Genomic DNA, 17,536 nt, shown 5'->3' on the forward strand with positions numbered 1-17,536 from the left:
ATATTATGTGCAAAAGAATGAGATAATTTACAAATTATTACTTCAATTATGATCAATGTATAATGCATGCATGTAGGGCGTAGGTATTATAAGAGTGTTTATTCGATCCAATCTGCACTATTTTGCTCATAGTGCAACTGATCCACATTAAATGTAGATTTAATATTTTAGATCCAATTCAATCCGTATAGTAACTCAAATCCAATCCAATTCAACTCGCAAAAGTGCGAATTGGAGACCTTAATATTCCACTGAAGGTAAAAGTGTTTAGGGGCTGCTCATAATTTTCTTCTACCATTGTTAATTTGAGCAGGCAAGGTGTTCCTTCCAATCTGATCTGTCCTAAGCTTAAGAGTATTCGTGCTAATTGGCCCTGCCCAAGAGATATACAAACTGGGTTGTAATGATTTTTATGAAGCTATGTTGGGTGGTATATATGAAGCATTTGACTAAGTTGGAAATAGAGAATCTGGTTTAGAAGGAAATAAGATGGTTCATGATAAGTTTCAGTGATGAGATGGTTTCTTTTAGGTCACTTGAATTCTGCATTCCATATGAGGAAGCTTAGATGAATTAAACACCCGACTGTTATGATGCAACCAGCTGCTGTTTAATAGAGGGGCCGACTCAAGCATTGGGCAGCTTGAATCAGTGTACAAATCCTCCTTTTCTTAAGGTCAAGTTTTTTTTTTTGAAAGAAAGGACTTTTTTTTTTTTAAGGAAATTACATTATATCCCCACTTTATTTTATATGTTTTAATTTTTACCTTTATTTTCATATTCTTTAAGATATACCCCTTTTTTATAGATGATGTCTCTATTATACTTCTTAAGTTAATATAATTTATGTGCTAGACTTAAGTGGAATGTGAAGGTATATTAGGCAACCCCCTCACAATAGTGGGTATATTTCAATGAAATATAATATAAGAGTATTTTTGATTAATAGATACAAAAAAGATGTATTCCTCAATTTATCCCTATTTGTTTCTATTATTTTATTATAATTGTATCTTTAAGAAGAAAAAAAAAACCTAGTAATGGAATTGTACATGATCTTTTTTTATTATTTCAAAAAAACACAAAAATAACAAAAAAAAAAAAATAATACAAAAATATGTTTGTACGGAATTTTAAAATTTTTTATGGTTTTTAAAATTTTATTTACATAAAATACGGTCTTTCAATGCATTTTTTATATTATACTCTTATTAGTTTTTTTTTTTTTGGTAATTAAGAGTGCTCTATTGAAAGGAAAACAAGAACTACATGAAACTAGTAGCCACAAAGGGGGCCACATCCCTTAAACATCCCAACGACCCTATCTTAGCACATCTAGACCAGCCAGCTAACGCATTGGCCACCACATTACCCGAACGAGGTATGTGAGCAAAAGACACCACCTCAAAGGTTTTACATAGTTTAATACAAGCATCAAAAGTAGGATAAGACCCCCACCCAAAAGGTAAAAAAACTCGTAAATAGAGCATGAACCACAGCCAGGGAATCCGAGAACACCACAATCTTCTAAAGATTTCGTTCATGAGCCTTGCTAAGAGCAAGGCGAATAGCAAGGAGCTCCCCTTCCAGAACGCTGCTAACAATGGAGAAATCAGTAGCACTCCAGCAAAGCCCAACTTCCTCCTTCAAATGTTCGACCACAGCCAAACTAGCAAAGTTTTTAACTATAGAGGCATCCGTTTTGAGATAGGTAACACCGTCTCCAAAATCCTCAGCCAGACTAGCAGAGTGATCCGATTTGAAGTAGGTGACACCCTCTCCACCAGGATTTCGAGGGACCTTCTCTTGCCACCTAGTCGCCATTTCCACCACACGCTACGAAATTTCCCTGGAGATTAGTTCCAAGTTACAACACTTTCCTTCAAACACAACTCTATTTCTCCATTGCCAGAGGACTTCCCAAAAGACAGGCAATGTGATGTTGTTGAGTTTTTGTTATTTGTACTTATTTTTGATGTTGTTCTCCTTACTTTCATGTGATTTTTTTTGTTATTTTCTTGTATTTTTATTGAACACAGATAGGAGGTGGTGGTGATCCGACCTATGAGACGGAGATGAGAGGGACATTGACGGGAAGGTGGTGGTGGTCCGACGTATGCAACGGAGAGTAGAGGGGGACCGACGGAAGGAGGGGTGGGTGGAGATCGATGGACGAGAGAGACGAGAAGAAAGGGAGATCGAGAGAGATGGAGGAAGACGGCGAGAGAGGATGGCGATGGTGCGAAGGCGTGGGTGGAGTTTTGGAGAGTTAAGATTTTTGTTTTAGGGTGTGGGAAATGAAGAAGAAATAGGTGGGCATGTGTTAAATTGAAAAAAAGTAGGTGGGCACGTGAGAAATGTGGCGAGAAGTAGGTGACGACTTTTTAATGGACCCTTATAGGCGACAGTTTAAACCGTCGCTTATAAGGGTCCATTAAAAATTTCTATTTTATTAAAAAACGTCGCCTATTTTGTTTACTACGATTTTAAACCGTCGGGAATACTAAATTTTTCCTGATAGTTTTAAATAGTTACTTAATTTTTTTAGCGACGGTTCTCGAAAAAAATCATTTTTAGGACCGTCACGAATTTTGATATTTGTAGTAGTGTCAGATCAAGACCCGGGCACGGACCTAGACTCGGACTCGGATCTGAATCCAAACTCAAACAAGGACCGGGACCCGGGACCTAGACCTGAGACCTGAGACCCGCGACCCTAACTTGGTACCCAAAACCCGACCTGTAGTTATTAGTGTTGGGGTCGAGTCTATTGAAAATATGTTATAACTTTATACAATCTATTACTACAAGCCAATACCAAACATAGTATTGTATTAAATAAACTAATACAATACAATCCAACACAATACAATACAATACTACCAAACGAGCCTTGAATGGTAGAAGTAGTTGAAATGTCCATATCAAATTATATATTTAATTTAAGAGTCATCCTTTGAAAATGTTGAAATAGAAATAGTGTGGCTGGTAAAACATGAAATTTCTACGTAACTTCATCTCCACCATTATCAAAACAAACTCAACTATAGGGAACTAATTATTATCCTTATATATATATACACACACATTGAACATTAATTTCTTGAGCTAGCTAGGTAGCTATAGCTTGTCTCTTTCAAATGACACCTTCTTTAACTATCTTCATCCACATATTGTTGCTCATCGATGTTGTGAAAGAAGAACAGAACTTAAACAAGATCATTTACAGAACTGTACAAACTAAACAAGAATTCAATAATCAATTTGAATGAATAAAAATAGTAGGGAAGAATGACCCCAGAATTTTAAGTAGATTGAGCTATCACTACAAAAATTTTTACTTTTAGTCACAATAAAATTTGTGACTAAAAGTAAAAAAGTTGTGAGTAATTATAAAATATCATTCTTATGTTGTAATTAAAAGGTCCGTGGCTAAAGACACTAGTTACAAAAATTACAATTTATTGTGACTAAATGTATTTTTAATCACAATACTTGTTGTGACTAAAACTAAATTAGTGACAACTTGTAACTATGCTATATTTTAGTCACAAAAAATTTATGTTGTGACTAAAAGGTTGTCACTAAAAATAATTATTTTTTGTAATGTAAAATCAATGTGATTCATACTCAATACTGCCATGAATCGTAAAGAAGCTTTATTGATAATCTTTGATAGAAAGATAGAGATTCAAGCCACTAAACAATGTAACAAGATTATACATCAATCTCACATGGGGGAAGCTATTTCAAGAATAGGGGAATCTCCTTTCACATCCCTCCATTCACTCAAAAATGGCTCAATCACTTCTCTCTGTGTAACAAAACAAGTCCCATCTTCAAATGGCAAGGGATAGAGTAAAATTAATAGAGGTTAGTTGAGGTTGTTACTTAACTAACACTGTTAGTTATATGTTCAGATGGTGATCATGTTGTAGAGTCAATGCCCTTTAGTGTCTTAATTACAATAATTTCTACCTTAATGTTAAGTAAGTTTAAACAATGTTTAAACATCTCTGAAGTAACACATTTTGTGAGCATAGATCTGTTAGGTTGTGGTCAGTGTTTATCTTCTTTACTTGGACTTTGTTGCTGGAGATGATATCTCTGATGAAGTGCACCTTATATCTATGTGGTTTGACCTCTCATGATGCATAGGTTTCTTCTTGAAATGAAGTTCACTTCGATTGTCACAGTATACAACTGTGTCTTCAGAGTTTAGCCCTAGTTCAGTAGTGAAACCTTTCAACGATATGACTTCTTTAATGGCTTCAATAGCGGCCATATATTCTGCTTTTATTGAAGACAGATCAACTACCTTTTGCAGTGTTGCTTTCCACTACCACAGCCACCAAGTACTCTGGAAAAAAAAACCAGTGAATGACCTCCTTGTGTCAAGACACCCAGTAGTCAGAGTCTACACAACCAGTGACTACTTCTTTTGTAAATGACTCATTCTAAACTTTATTCTCAAGTCTAGAGTTCCTTTTATCTACCATGAGTATCCATTTGAGTGTAGACCAATGTTGTTGTCTAGGATTTGCCAAGTACCTGCTTACCATGCTCATTGCATACCCAATATTAGATCTTGAGCAAATCATAGCATACATTAGGCTCCCTACCACCTTAGCATATGGTATGCTGCAAAATAATAATTTGGGTTAGGTTGATTATCCATTGGGACATCCCTTGTATCCCCATGTTGTTCTTCCTGAGTATTCAGGAATTCCCTTGGTTATTTTCATGTCTCCGGGTCCTGGAACCCCGAGGTCTTCCTCGCGGTCTCCTTACAGTTGGATCAAGTTGGTTTTGAGGAATGGTCCTCTGTGCAGCCCTGGCTGCTACAACTTCTCACTCCAACTCAACATTTTGTCGGTTTGATTCAGCCAAGCGTCGTCGAAGTTTCCTATTCTCTAATTCTACCAGTGGTACGTATCTGGTAGTGTCATAGGCATCCTCACTCCTTCTTTCTGGGATTTGATCACCAACAGCATTGAAATTACCATCATTCCTTCCTAAACGTGGTGTTTCAGATGTGTTGGTTCTCTGAGACCCATGGATTCTTTGCCAGGACAATGGGTTCTTTTCTCTGGATGATTACCGTCATGTGGGTTGTTATCAGCCATTTAATATGGGTTTGTATTTGTTTTATAAGGAAGGATTTTCCAAGTTTTTATCACCAAGACTCTCAATGAAAGCACTAAACTATTAACGCGAATTTTTGTTAACTAAATATATAGTCTTTTATGTAATAAATTTACTACAGAATTTGATAATTAAGATAATAAATACCAGATATTTTACGTGGTTTTGTAGTTAAAATCTATATACTCAACGAGTTTGTATTATCAGGGATATTTTTTGAATACAGAGTATAACTTTCAGAATAATAAATAGTAGAATTTTAACTTTATTTTTTGCTGTCCCTTTTTCTATAGATTCTGTCCCTATTTATAGGTATATAGGTTGACAATTATTTTCATTAGGATTGATTTATTTACAACTGTTGATGAAACGTGAACATTCCCCATGCGTTTCATTTATTTACACATGGGATAATATCTAATAACTACCTAACTGCTCCTTGTCTTTATCCTTTAGACGGTTATGCTGACTAAGAATGTTGCATCTCGTTGAATATGAGTTATCCTTCTTATCTGTCTTAATAGGAAAAAATGCTAAGTGTAAAAGTACTTCATTTTGCTATACCCCTTTATTTGTATTGATGATCGAGATGACTACTACGTTGTGTAAAATGCGAGGCGACTGAATGTTGTTATTTTCACATTGCTCGTGTAGGAGAGTCAACGATTCACGAGATCTTTTGATATCTCGTCTAGCTCGTATATTTTTACTACTCTGTTTATCCCAAGGCGGACATATGTCTTGTAAATAAATTTAATAGTTATTATTCTTATCTCGCATAAGACTTAAGAGTCAGCGAGGTTGAACATTTCTACCAAATTTGTAATTAATTGGAACGAGTTATTTTATTTGCATTTAAAGATGTCATTATTATATCCCTCTAGTTGATTCATATTCTTTCTGTAGGACAAACTTCTAGTACATAGCTAAATTTCGGGTATAATAATTATTCTCGTGAATTGTTATTTTGATAGTGTCACGCGAGGTAATTACATATCTTAACCATAGTTTATCTCGAGGCTGAACATTTATTTATTCCTCGCATTTATTATTCACTTCATTCTTTTAGACTTGTATGATAAGTGTCATGTCCATATTTTTATGCTCGAATCATGGGCATAACATGTACAATAGGCAACCTAATACCATATGTTAGAAAATCAAATAACTCAAGATACAAATTGGCATATAATTAATTTAGAAAAGTCCACACTTATGCTTTAATTAGACTTTACACACAAAGATGATAAGCCCATTACCTATTGATAACTAAGAATATGGATTAATCCGGTAAAGAACTATCTAATCAACCCAAATTTTATTAAAATCAACAAAAGTTAATGTAAGCCCAAAAAAGTCTAACAATAGAGAGTTCAAGAACTATTTGAAGCACAAGGAAAAGAAAATGAGTGTTGAAGATCTCATTCTCAAATTTCGTGTTGAAGAGGATAACCAAGGTAATGAGAAGCAAGCCTTGAATCCTAATGCTGCCAAGGCTAACTTGATGGAGAGCATGATAAAAGCTAAAAGGGGAAGAATCCTATATTAGAATATTTTCTTTCTATGGAATAAAATTAATGCTGCGAAGGCTAACTTGAGGTAAATAAATATTTTATATTCATTGAATTTAGAAACAATTAATTGGTTGTTATTTTATATATCGCTAGATTTTAATATTTATTACTCAATTTAATTTTCTAAATTAATTATTAAAATATTCTGACAATTAATGTGGCACAGATACTGATAGAGTATCTCACCGATAAATATAGAGTCTTGGTCCAAGAGCTCTTCACTTATTTTGTGAAAACTGCAAAATCCATCTAAAGAGAGTTGAGATAGTTTGGAAGCCCGATTTTCCATTCTGAAGCCATCATTGGAATTGAAGCTCAAAGATCAATGGCTGGAAGTATTTCCGTCCTTTCATCGGATATACGATTATGATATGTTTACAATTTATGTTGCTTTTCATATCATTCGTATCTGCACTTGTATAAATAACCAATCAAATCCAATCCGCACGATTCAATCCAATCCAATCCACAAAGTGAGGATATCTGCACTTGTGCGGATCAGATTGGATTGGAAAATCCAAAATCTGCACTTGTGCGGATTGGATGTTGATTGACATGTAAAAGTAACCAATCCAATCCAATTCACACATATTTATATATTTTTTAAAAAATATATATACAATTAATATTTTAATATAAAAACAATAGTAATTTAAAAATCTAATACTTACGGTACAAAATATATTTTAATAATAGATCAAATATATATATATTTCATTCTTATATATAAGAAAACTATTACTTAAAACAAAATTAAATATTTCTTTCTATATACATTTTTTTTCTTCTTTTGAATTATTATTTGTAATTTTATTTATTTTAATATGTTGTTGGAGCATAAAACAACAATAATTTGTGTTCTTTTATTGTTAATTATGTAAAAAAAAATATTTTTTAATAAACATTAAATAATTTAATATTAAAAAATAACAAATCCAAAATAACTGATCTAATACGTATTTTTATTGATTGAATTAGATTGGATTTGAGCTATGACGCGGATTGCATTGGATCTAAAATATGAAATTCGTTCTTAGCGCAGATCGAATGCACTATGCGCAAAATAATGCAGATTGGATTTGACAAACACTCCTATATGACATGGTAGAATTAGTTGGTCTTTCAAATTAAATTATTTATTATTTAATCAAACATTCATAATATAAGATAATGTAAATTTTAAATATGACATAGTGAAATTAAATGTCATTTTGAATTTAATTATTTACTATGCTGTAATAACCAAAATATTTGGTTATTATTTTCTATATTACATTAGTCTTAATATCTCGATGTGGAAATAGTGATTTCATAAAATGTGTTATTGACTATGGTATCTTTCAAGCTATAGGAATTATGTTGATATTATAGTTGGACTATAGATTAAGTCGGATATTAATTTTAATTTTTGGTTACTACTTTGACTATTAGAGATAACTATGGTGGATGCTACAAATTTAGTGATAAAATATTTTGCATAAATATATGCATGTGTGGCATGAGGAATTAAAGAAATAAATAGTTTGTATATGAAGCATTGAGGAAATAGTTAAGTTATAATTTTATAAGTCTTAAATAATAGGTCTTGATGAGTAGTTTTGAACTATTCATGGAATGAGGTGTCAAAATATAGTTACCCTAATGTTTATATATAAGAAACGTGTGGTACATTGGAGAAATATATGGAAAGCTTTCAAAATTTAAAATCAAGACATGATACATGTACAATACTTTTTGAAACAATTTAATTTAAATACTACTTAGTACACGTGACATCAAGGTTTAAGAAGCACTCAAACCACACAACAACTAGCGACCAATAATAATAACTACTCCTCTAGTCCAAGTGGACCGAGTATAATGAAGTGAGAGAGTGGAGTTCGAGTTCAAGTTTGAAGTATATATTATCACTATGTACATAGGAAATCGGAGTTATGGTTCCCTTTTGACCAAGTATGGGAGAAAAAGGTTTGAATTTAGGTATTTTATTTAGTATTTAATTAAGTTAACTATAGTAAGCTAAATGAGAGGCACGTAATTAGTGATTTTAGTTAAACTTTGAGGCTATAAATAGGAGCTATCATTCTCACATTTCTTCATTGACTAAAAGCCAAATAGCTATCCACTATACTCTCTCTTGCCCTTCTTCTATACTGAAGTTATTTTATTTTATCTTTTATAGCCAATCACTTGTTTTTGCAAGAGCCAAGATAGCCATACACACCATCATAATTACTACAATCTTTAAACACCAACGTCCTCTCTTAAACATCACCATCATTCTCCCATACGTATATACATCTCCTTCATCATATCGACATCACCATCACTACTATTTTTACATTCAAGTTTTAGTGCTCAACTAGATCTCATTGGAAGCTAATAAATGTATAACATTCTATGATTTGGGTTGTAGATTCAAGGTTAAGGTTTCGTATATATATATATTATGATAAATTCTAATTAATAAGTATGAAATTTAGGTTTTTTCGTAAGATAATTATTTCTCAAGGATCACTCCCATTGCAATCAAGGCTAGGACTCCACATTCGAGGTAAGGAAATTAAGTAGAAAAACATAAGTTTTCTATATGTAATAACATTCATAGAAAGAGTGTGAATAGTAAAAGAGAAGTTAACTAAGGTCTTCTGCCTGACTCTTTATTGTTTGTTATTTAATGTACTGTATAATATATATTTAAATAATATGTTTATAAGATTCATGTTATTTATGTATGTTTACAGTATTAGAGTATGACCATTGCTAAAGGTATATATATAAATAATATGTTTATAAGATTCATGTTATTTAAGTATGTATGTAAATAGTGTGTTTATAAGATTCACATTATTTAATTATGATTATTATGTTATTTAAATAATATATAGTTTGACATTATTTAAATTAGGTAGATTATAGTTTATGTGACATGGTTTGACCGAGAAGATAATAGTTAAATACTAGACTGTTGGGTCTATATGGTAGATAGGGGACCATTTAGTAGTGGGTACAATTTTACTGAACCCAGCCCTCCGCCATTTTGTCCAATAGCTCTGGTTTATTAGCCAAAGTCGGACTCGGGAGTAATCATTATTATGTGATTTAGCTTAGAAACTAGTTATTAGTTACTAGTGATAAGATTAAGATTATGTATTGCTATTTGTCTAAATATGTGCGTGTACATTTTAGTTAAGTTTTATTTGTATTTATGTGACTACCTGACACACATTTCCTTACTGAGTTTAGTAGCTCACCCTTATCAAATTACCATGTGCAGACTAAGGTAACTGAAAGTCTAAAAAACCGGTGGCGAGTGGAACTTTAGACGCTTGTATGTGTGAACTCGTTGAGGGCCATATAACTGCGGGCTGTCTAGGGCGCTCTGTTTATTTATTTACGCTATTAAATTTATGTCGCAATTATTTTAGTTATTATTCATTATGTCTTTTGTACGAAAACTGGTCAGTTGTGAACATTTTCAAGTATTAAATAAAAATGCGACATTATGATTTTCTGCGTTTAACGCTTGTAAATAAAACTAATATTTTTATAAAAGTACAGGCGTTACATATGCTTACCAAGAAGTCAATCAAATCACTTAATTAAACTCAATCAAACGAGAAGCTCGATTCTTCTCCTTTAAACCAACAATAATAGGATTCCCCTCGATTTTCTCTCCTTTAACGATTTTAGATTTCTTAGGAGGAGCCTTCCCCGATTTGGGTATGGGCTCAACAAAATGATCATAAGAAAACTATCATCTAACTTTGTTTCCCTTTCCCTTTTTTGGAGACAAATTTTAACCCTATTTCTGAAGCTTTAGGGCCTGTAATAGGAATTTTTCCACAAAGGGAGATGGAGAAGATGAATAACGAGTTATATATAAAAATGTGTAGAAAAAAATGCAGGCTGATTCTTCAATACCAGTTGATGATTGTGATATTTTAGTTTTTTTTTTTTTTGGAGATATTTCTTCTTTAAATCGTGTATGAAAGTTTAAATGTGTAGGTGAAAATGAAAAAAAAAAAGAAGAAGAAGAAGAAAAAATTGAAATGATATGCAGAAACTTTACAGAAAAGATAGGTTGGTTGAGTATGATAGAAGAACAATGACATCATCATTAAGCGAATTATGTGTACAAGTGGTATTTTGGTCAATAAAACAAAATAAGGGATATAAAAATTATCCTACTCTTGTGAAGGTAAAAGAGTAATAAAAGTTGAATTTTTGATTTTTCATATAAAAATTTCTAAATATATATCAACGTGGACTAAATAACTTAACCAAATTCAAGTCCCTACCTATATTTTATATATTGTATATGCAGGGACATGATTTTGTCACGTGATTGTACTTTCACAGAATGTATTTCGTGATGTACGACATCCGTTAGATGAGGGAGTTATTTGATCTAAGGGGTGAGATTGATCTAGGGGTAATTAGGGTTAAACATTAGTAACGTACCCATCTAATGTACCCTGAGATCCATCTAATGTATCACGGAATACATTCCGTGAAAGTACATCACGGGACAAAATCGTGTCCCTGGATATGTATATCACATGCTAATAAACCATATTCGATAAATGATTTTACAATAGGGAATTTTTACCATAAGTTTTACAAAATAGGTACATAACAAATTTATGATATGCAATATATAATAATACAATATAAATATTATAATTCTTGATAATTTAGAGAACCCTTAAAATTTTATATATTTTTTATTTAGAAATTATATTAATACCAATCAATTAAAACAATAGGATCTGCAATCCAATCGTGACATTTCCTCTCTTAGATATAAGATCAGAGTTATAAAACAAGTCAACCAATTGGTCATCTGATTCTTGGATCGTTTGACAAAAAAAACTTAAATATAATCAACTATTATGCAATGCAAGTAACTGTACTACTAACAACCCTTTAAATCGTAGAAAGCTTGTTGTTCTCAACCGCTAACAATAATTTGATAGCAAACCATCAAAGAAAAAAGAAAATGAACCAACAATGAAACACAAACAAAACCATATTACAGAGACAAGATTTATCACAGTAACCTAAACAAAAGACACACAAAACTATATCACAGTGAGAAAACAAATTACAGTAACAAAACCACAAACCCTAACCAAAAGCCAGGCCTGAGCTCAGGGAAGGTCTTTCGAAAGTTAAGGATTCAAGAATGAAAAATCCTAATAGACTTTATTATATATTTAAAATTATATTAAGGTCTATATGTGTCATTTATTAGAGATAGCGCCTCATGTAGTCGTCTACGGAAACATATTTGATTTCTGGATAAAGTTGAGTCGCCTCGACACCTTCATCGCCTATTTCAAAATTTGTTAGACAACCTTCAAAAAACGCGTTGTAGTAATGCCCCATTCCAACTTGCCAAGCATAATCTAGATCTTCATTTCCATACAAATTAAAATCCAACAAGGGATTAAGTTAGGCCATGGTTTTGATATAAGAACTAGTAATTAGGAAGAAAAATCATAATAAATATATATTTTATATTAAGGTCTCACTTTTCAAATTAGCTAGAAACTCTTGCTTTGAGATTGATGACTTGTGCAACTCTTTGCCAATGAGGTTCTCCCAAACTTGAACAATTTCTCTTTGGGACAAAATATTCTTGGGTGGCCTAAGATACACAGTCTTATTCATAGTTCGAGGGTCATCTATGGTTTTGATTGTATACTTTGCTATGTCATCTTCATCCACATATATTGTTGCCATATATATACATTAGGTATTAGGTATTAGTAACATGTAATACATATTTGCTTAGAGTTGTATTAGAGTTATTTTTTTTAATCATTAATTTAAATAATAATAATAATAAAATTAAATCCAATACAATTTAATTATATTTTTTTAAATATATAAAATTTTATTTAGTTTCAAATTTATTTATAAAGAAATATATCTAACTAATTTTATCAAACAATAAAGTAAGTAAATAATAAGTTTAAATATTTTAAATAATATAACTACTAAATTTACTATAAAGTATATATAATTAATTAGTTGATAAATTAACGTCTAATTCAAATATTTATATAAAAAATAATTATTTAATTTTATTAATACTTTTATATTAAATTTAAATATTTAACACCATTTTTTTTTTAAAAAAAAAGATAATTAGTTAATTGATTTTAACGATGTTAGTTTAACGGTTAATTTTAAAAGAAAATAAAATAAAAAAATCGTTAAACTCTCAATTTCTATTAGATAGCCACATTTAATATAAGAGAGGTATATACATTATTTGTACCTTTTTTGTTGCCATCTCCAAACAAAAGCACAGAATCGGTAGAAGGAAGATAGTGACCGGGTTGCCCCAAACCGCCGAGGAAGTAACCGGCACAACAATTAGCTGAAATATATGTAAAAGGAATGTTTGCTTGTTCAATGGCTTTTCTCACTTCCATTTTGTCATCAAATACTATTTTTTCTGCACCCATTGCATTAGTCTTCATTCTTGCTGGGTCTGTTCCAAACTCAGATGGCAAAAACCTCTGCACTTAATTATATTTTCATTCATTTATTATTACATTATTTATAAATTTTTTTATTAATGGCCAAAAAAGAAAATCGATAAATATTTTAAAGTGAAAATGGTATGAAATAAAACTATTAACAAATAAATAGTTAAAAAAGAAGTTCAATTGAAAAAAACAAAAAATTGGGTTTGAAGAAAACAAAGAAAAACAAATATTAATGCTCAAACTAAAATAAATATTATAAATATGTTTACGTTTATAATAAGAAATATTATAAAATCTATTTTGGTCATTTTATAGTAAATATGCTATATAATTTAGTGATAATTAATACATAAAATACAAATTTTTATAAATTTCTTATAATTTTACGTTTAATTTTTCCTCACATTTTACCGTATTCTATAATAATTAACACAAGAGAACTACAAAACAACCACAAAAAAGTAACAAGAAAACAACATCAAACAACAATAAAATAATATTAAAACAACATAAAAAATATTAATTATACAAATAACACAAAAAAGTCAACAACAAAATAACAAAAGTACAACATAAAATTACATAAAAGAACGTCTTTTATGTAAATAAAATCTAAAAGCCATAAAAAATTTATTAAAATCCGTAGACTTTATTTATGTAATTTTTTTTTTTGGATATATGCTAGGTTATTTTTAGTATTAAATTTAGATTTACTTTAGTATATTTTTGATTTAGTTTTAATCGTGTTTGGAGCATACTACATTTTATCTTTTATTTTTACAGATTTAAAATAGAAGAAGGTTAGAAAATATCAAAGGAATAAGATGGAAAAAAGATAAAAAAAAATCTCACAAAAAGATGAAATATAAAATAGAGAAAATTGTACAAGAAAATAAAGCTAAAACTTCAAGCCAGAATTCGACTATCTTTTGATTAGATTTTAAAAATAGTCAAAACATAAAAGTTCTAGGTTCCTCTTTTATCTTTTCGAAACATCTTGATACGTCCAATTCTGAGCAATATCAAGGGAGTTATGGCCAAAATACTATCAGTCGACGCAGTAGAAAAATCACCGTCGAAACGAAGCCATCTGGTAAAACTCCAACATGGGTCGCGGCCGGCCTCCCTAAACAACAAAAAAATCATCTTTTTCTCTCACGTGGGTTTCGGTGGTTTCTCAATTCGAGTAGGCATTTAACATGTGCGTTTTTATATCTTTTTAGTCCTTGGAAGCCTAGATAAAGGGTGAGCTAGAGTTGATTTTAGTCAAGCAATTTAGAGGGAAAAAGAAGTACGAATCTCAGAGACCAAAGTCAATACTGAAGGCATTCTACAAAGGGTTTTCAGCATTATTTTATTCTTTATCTTCTTCTCTTTCTTAAAGTTAATATATGTGATTTTGCTTCCATGAACATGTGTAGTTAAACACTTGATTAGGGTCTAGATGGATGTTGTTTGACATTATTTTATGGTTTTAATATGATTTATTTTCTCCCTAATTTCTATGTATTCTATTTCATTCGTGCTTAATTACTTTTAATTGTCTAATCACCAATTAACTGTTTTATGATTTCGATGCGAGATCTGAGAAGTGAGTGTCGATTATGCATGCTATACTGAAATAGAAGTGAATTTCGATATAGGACGAGAGTACCTATATGGTTTAGATAACTTATAGGGTTTCTGTATTTAATGCATGCTGCATATTAAATTTATCATGAGAGTATAAAGTTTGCATGTGATTGTGATTTTTATATCTGAGAAGACTATAAATTACCTTAGTAAACCTGCTATTGCATAGAAATTGATAAAAGGAAAATAATCTTATTAAGCCATATTCAATAGATACAATTAAAATCGAAGCCCTAGTTTTTATTAACTATTAATTTCCTTAAATTGTTTCTCCTTTCACTGTTTTTATTGTTTTCTAGTTTTAACCTATTCTTAATTTTTATTTAACCAAATAGAAGTAAAAGTTTAATTTTAACGTACTTAACTACAATCTTCGTGGGATATCGACCTCACTCTTGGTGAGTCTATTACTTGTAAATGATACGTGCACTTGCGTGTGCAAAATATCACAACAGGATAAGTTGAGAACTATCTTTTTTTTATTACACATTAACTAACTATAACTGTAAAATAATTTTACTTGGTAAATACCCTCTTTTATAATCAAAGTACCAAACATAAACTCACATAACTTATTAAAATAACGTTCCTAACGCGCATAATGAAATTATAAGCTATAAAATTGGGTATAAATTAACGAGTAATAAAATAAAGGTAAAAATTAAAATAGGAAAAAAACAGTGAGTATAAAGTTTATTTCTTTTTTATTGTTTTTGTATTTTTTTGAAATTATCCTTGTAGTTTTTCAACCACTACAATTTTTACAGTTTTTCTCTCACAACACAACTATATATTGGCGGGATAATACATACATAATCACTAGCTACGTACCTTAACATTTCCAGCTTGTTTGATAGCATCCACAAGCTTGAGTTGAAGAAGAATATGGTGGCTTCGAACATGAACACCCGAAATGGCGCAAATGACAACATCGACAAGTTTAACAGCGTTGACGAGGCTTTGATGGTCATTGAAAGAAGCGGAGACTAATGTTGCTCCTTTCTCCTTGAACGACAAAAGCATTTGAACTCTCTCAATATCAACATTCGTCTCCGGCCTGTGAACCACATAGGTCTCATGACCCTCTTCTAAACTTGCCTTCACTAGCCTCTTCCCCAAGTAACCAGTTCCTCCTACTATCAACACTTTGCTTTTCCCCATCTCTCTCTCTACAAATTTATATGTTGGTATTCACTATGAAATGTTATATATTGAATTGCTTTTATAATGTCTTAAAAAGTGAGATGTCTTTCTCTCTCTCGGCAATAAATTTCTCTCAATTTAATAGGTCAATTATTGCTTCAATTATGAATTCATAGTACTACAATACGATAATATGTACAAAATAATGACACAATTTACAAATTATTACTTCAATTATGAATTGAGACAACATAGTACTCTACAATATGACAATATTATGTGCAAAAGAATGAGATAATTTACAAATTATTACTTCAATTATGATCAATGTATAATGCATGGGCGTACTATAAGAGTGTTATTCAATCTGCACTATTACTACTACAAATATTAAAATTCGCGACCGTCTTAAAAATGTTTTTTTTCGGGGACCGTCGCTAAAAAAATTAACTATAGTATAGGAGACGGTATTAAACCGTCGCCTATAAGGGTGCATTAAAAATCGTCACGTACTTCTCGCCATTTTCCACGTGCCCACTACTTTTTTTTTTTTATTTCCCACATGTCTACCTATTTCTTCTCCATTAATTTCCTACACCCTAAAACGAAAATTTTCTCTCCAAAACCTCACCCACGCCTCCGCACCATCGCCCTCCTCTCTTGTCGTCTTCCTCCCTCTCTTGATCTTCCTTTCTTCTCGTCTCTCATCCATCAATCTCCACCCACCCCTCCTCCCGTCGGTCTCCCCTCTCCGTTGCATACGTCGGACCACCACCACCTTCCGTCCGGCTCCCTATCTCTCTTTCTTTCTTTCCGAGCTTGGTATAAATACATTTATTTATTTATTTATATACTTTTTTATTTATTAAATATATTTATTTTGTTATTGTATAAATTTAATATGTTTTAAAGTTAGTTGTATTGTAACAAAATTAATTAGTTGTTTTATTTTAATTTAGGTAAAATTATAAAACAAATAGAGGAAAAAAAAATGAGGAAAAATACAGATTTTTCTGCCATTAACATTCCCGACGGTTTAAAATTGTGACCTATAACTAGGTATAGGCGACATTTTATAACCGTGCCTTATACTATAGGCGACTGTTCATTTTACGACGGTCGTATAGGCCACGGTTATAGAAATCGACGGGAAAACTTTAAACGACTGTTTAAAAACGTCAAGAAAACCTATTTTTGTGGTAGTATATTTTGCTCATAGTGCATCCGATCCACATTAAATGTAAATTTAATATTTTAGATCCAATTTAATCTGCATAGTAACTCAAATCCAATCCAATTCAACTTGCAAAAGTGCGAATTGGAGACCTTAATATTCCACTGAGAGTTAAAGTGTTTAGTTGGAGGGCTGCTCATAATTTTGTTATACCTTTGTTAATTTGAGCAGGCAAGGTGTTCCTTCCAATCTGATCTGTCCTAAGCTTAAGAGTATTCGTGCTAATCGGCCCTGTCCAAGAGATATACAAACTGGGTTGTAATGATTTTTATGAAGCTATATATGTTGGGTGGTATATATATGAA

The 17,536-nt window shown here is 31.4% G+C and overlaps 1 protein-coding gene across 1 annotated transcript; it reads right to left on the reverse strand.

Annotated features, from left to right (window-relative positions):
• Window positions 1–11,733: 11,733 nt before the first annotated feature.
• LOC115715995 (bifunctional pinoresinol-lariciresinol reductase 2) lies at window positions 11,734–16,108 on the reverse strand. The gene is made up of 4 exons (XM_030644683.2): window positions 15,686–16,108; window positions 13,009–13,252; window positions 12,257–12,460; window positions 11,734–12,136 (listed from the first exon to the last, which is right to left on the reverse strand). Exons 1-4 carry the CDS (start codon window positions 16,013–16,015, stop codon window positions 11,973–11,975), a joined length of 942 nt encoding a protein of 313 aa, XP_030500543.2. The 5' UTR covers window positions 16,016–16,108; the 3' UTR covers window positions 11,734–11,972.
• Between the last annotated feature and the right edge of the window lie 1,428 nt (window positions 16,109–17,536).

Source organism: Cannabis sativa, chromosome 5, assembly GCF_029168945.1.
Source record: "Cannabis sativa cultivar Pink pepper isolate KNU-18-1 chromosome 5, ASM2916894v1, whole genome shotgun sequence".
NCBI lineage: Eukaryota > Viridiplantae > Streptophyta > Magnoliopsida > Rosales > Cannabaceae > Cannabis > Cannabis sativa.

Bases quoted from the DNA above. Each gene is read 5' to 3' on its own strand.
- LOC115715995 (XM_030644683.2), bottom strand. From the start codon at position 16,015: ATGGGGAAAAGCAAAGTGTTGATAGTAGGAGGAACTGGTTACTTGGGG. The intron at 12,461-13,008 runs GTACAAATAATG...TATATATGGCAA, and splicing joins TGGAGATGGCAACAAAAAAG to CAATATATGTGGATGAAGAT. The intron at 12,137-12,256 runs GTGAGACCTTAA...ATGGAAATGAAG, and splicing joins GTTTCTAGCTAATTTGAAAA to ATCTAGATTATGCTTGGCAA.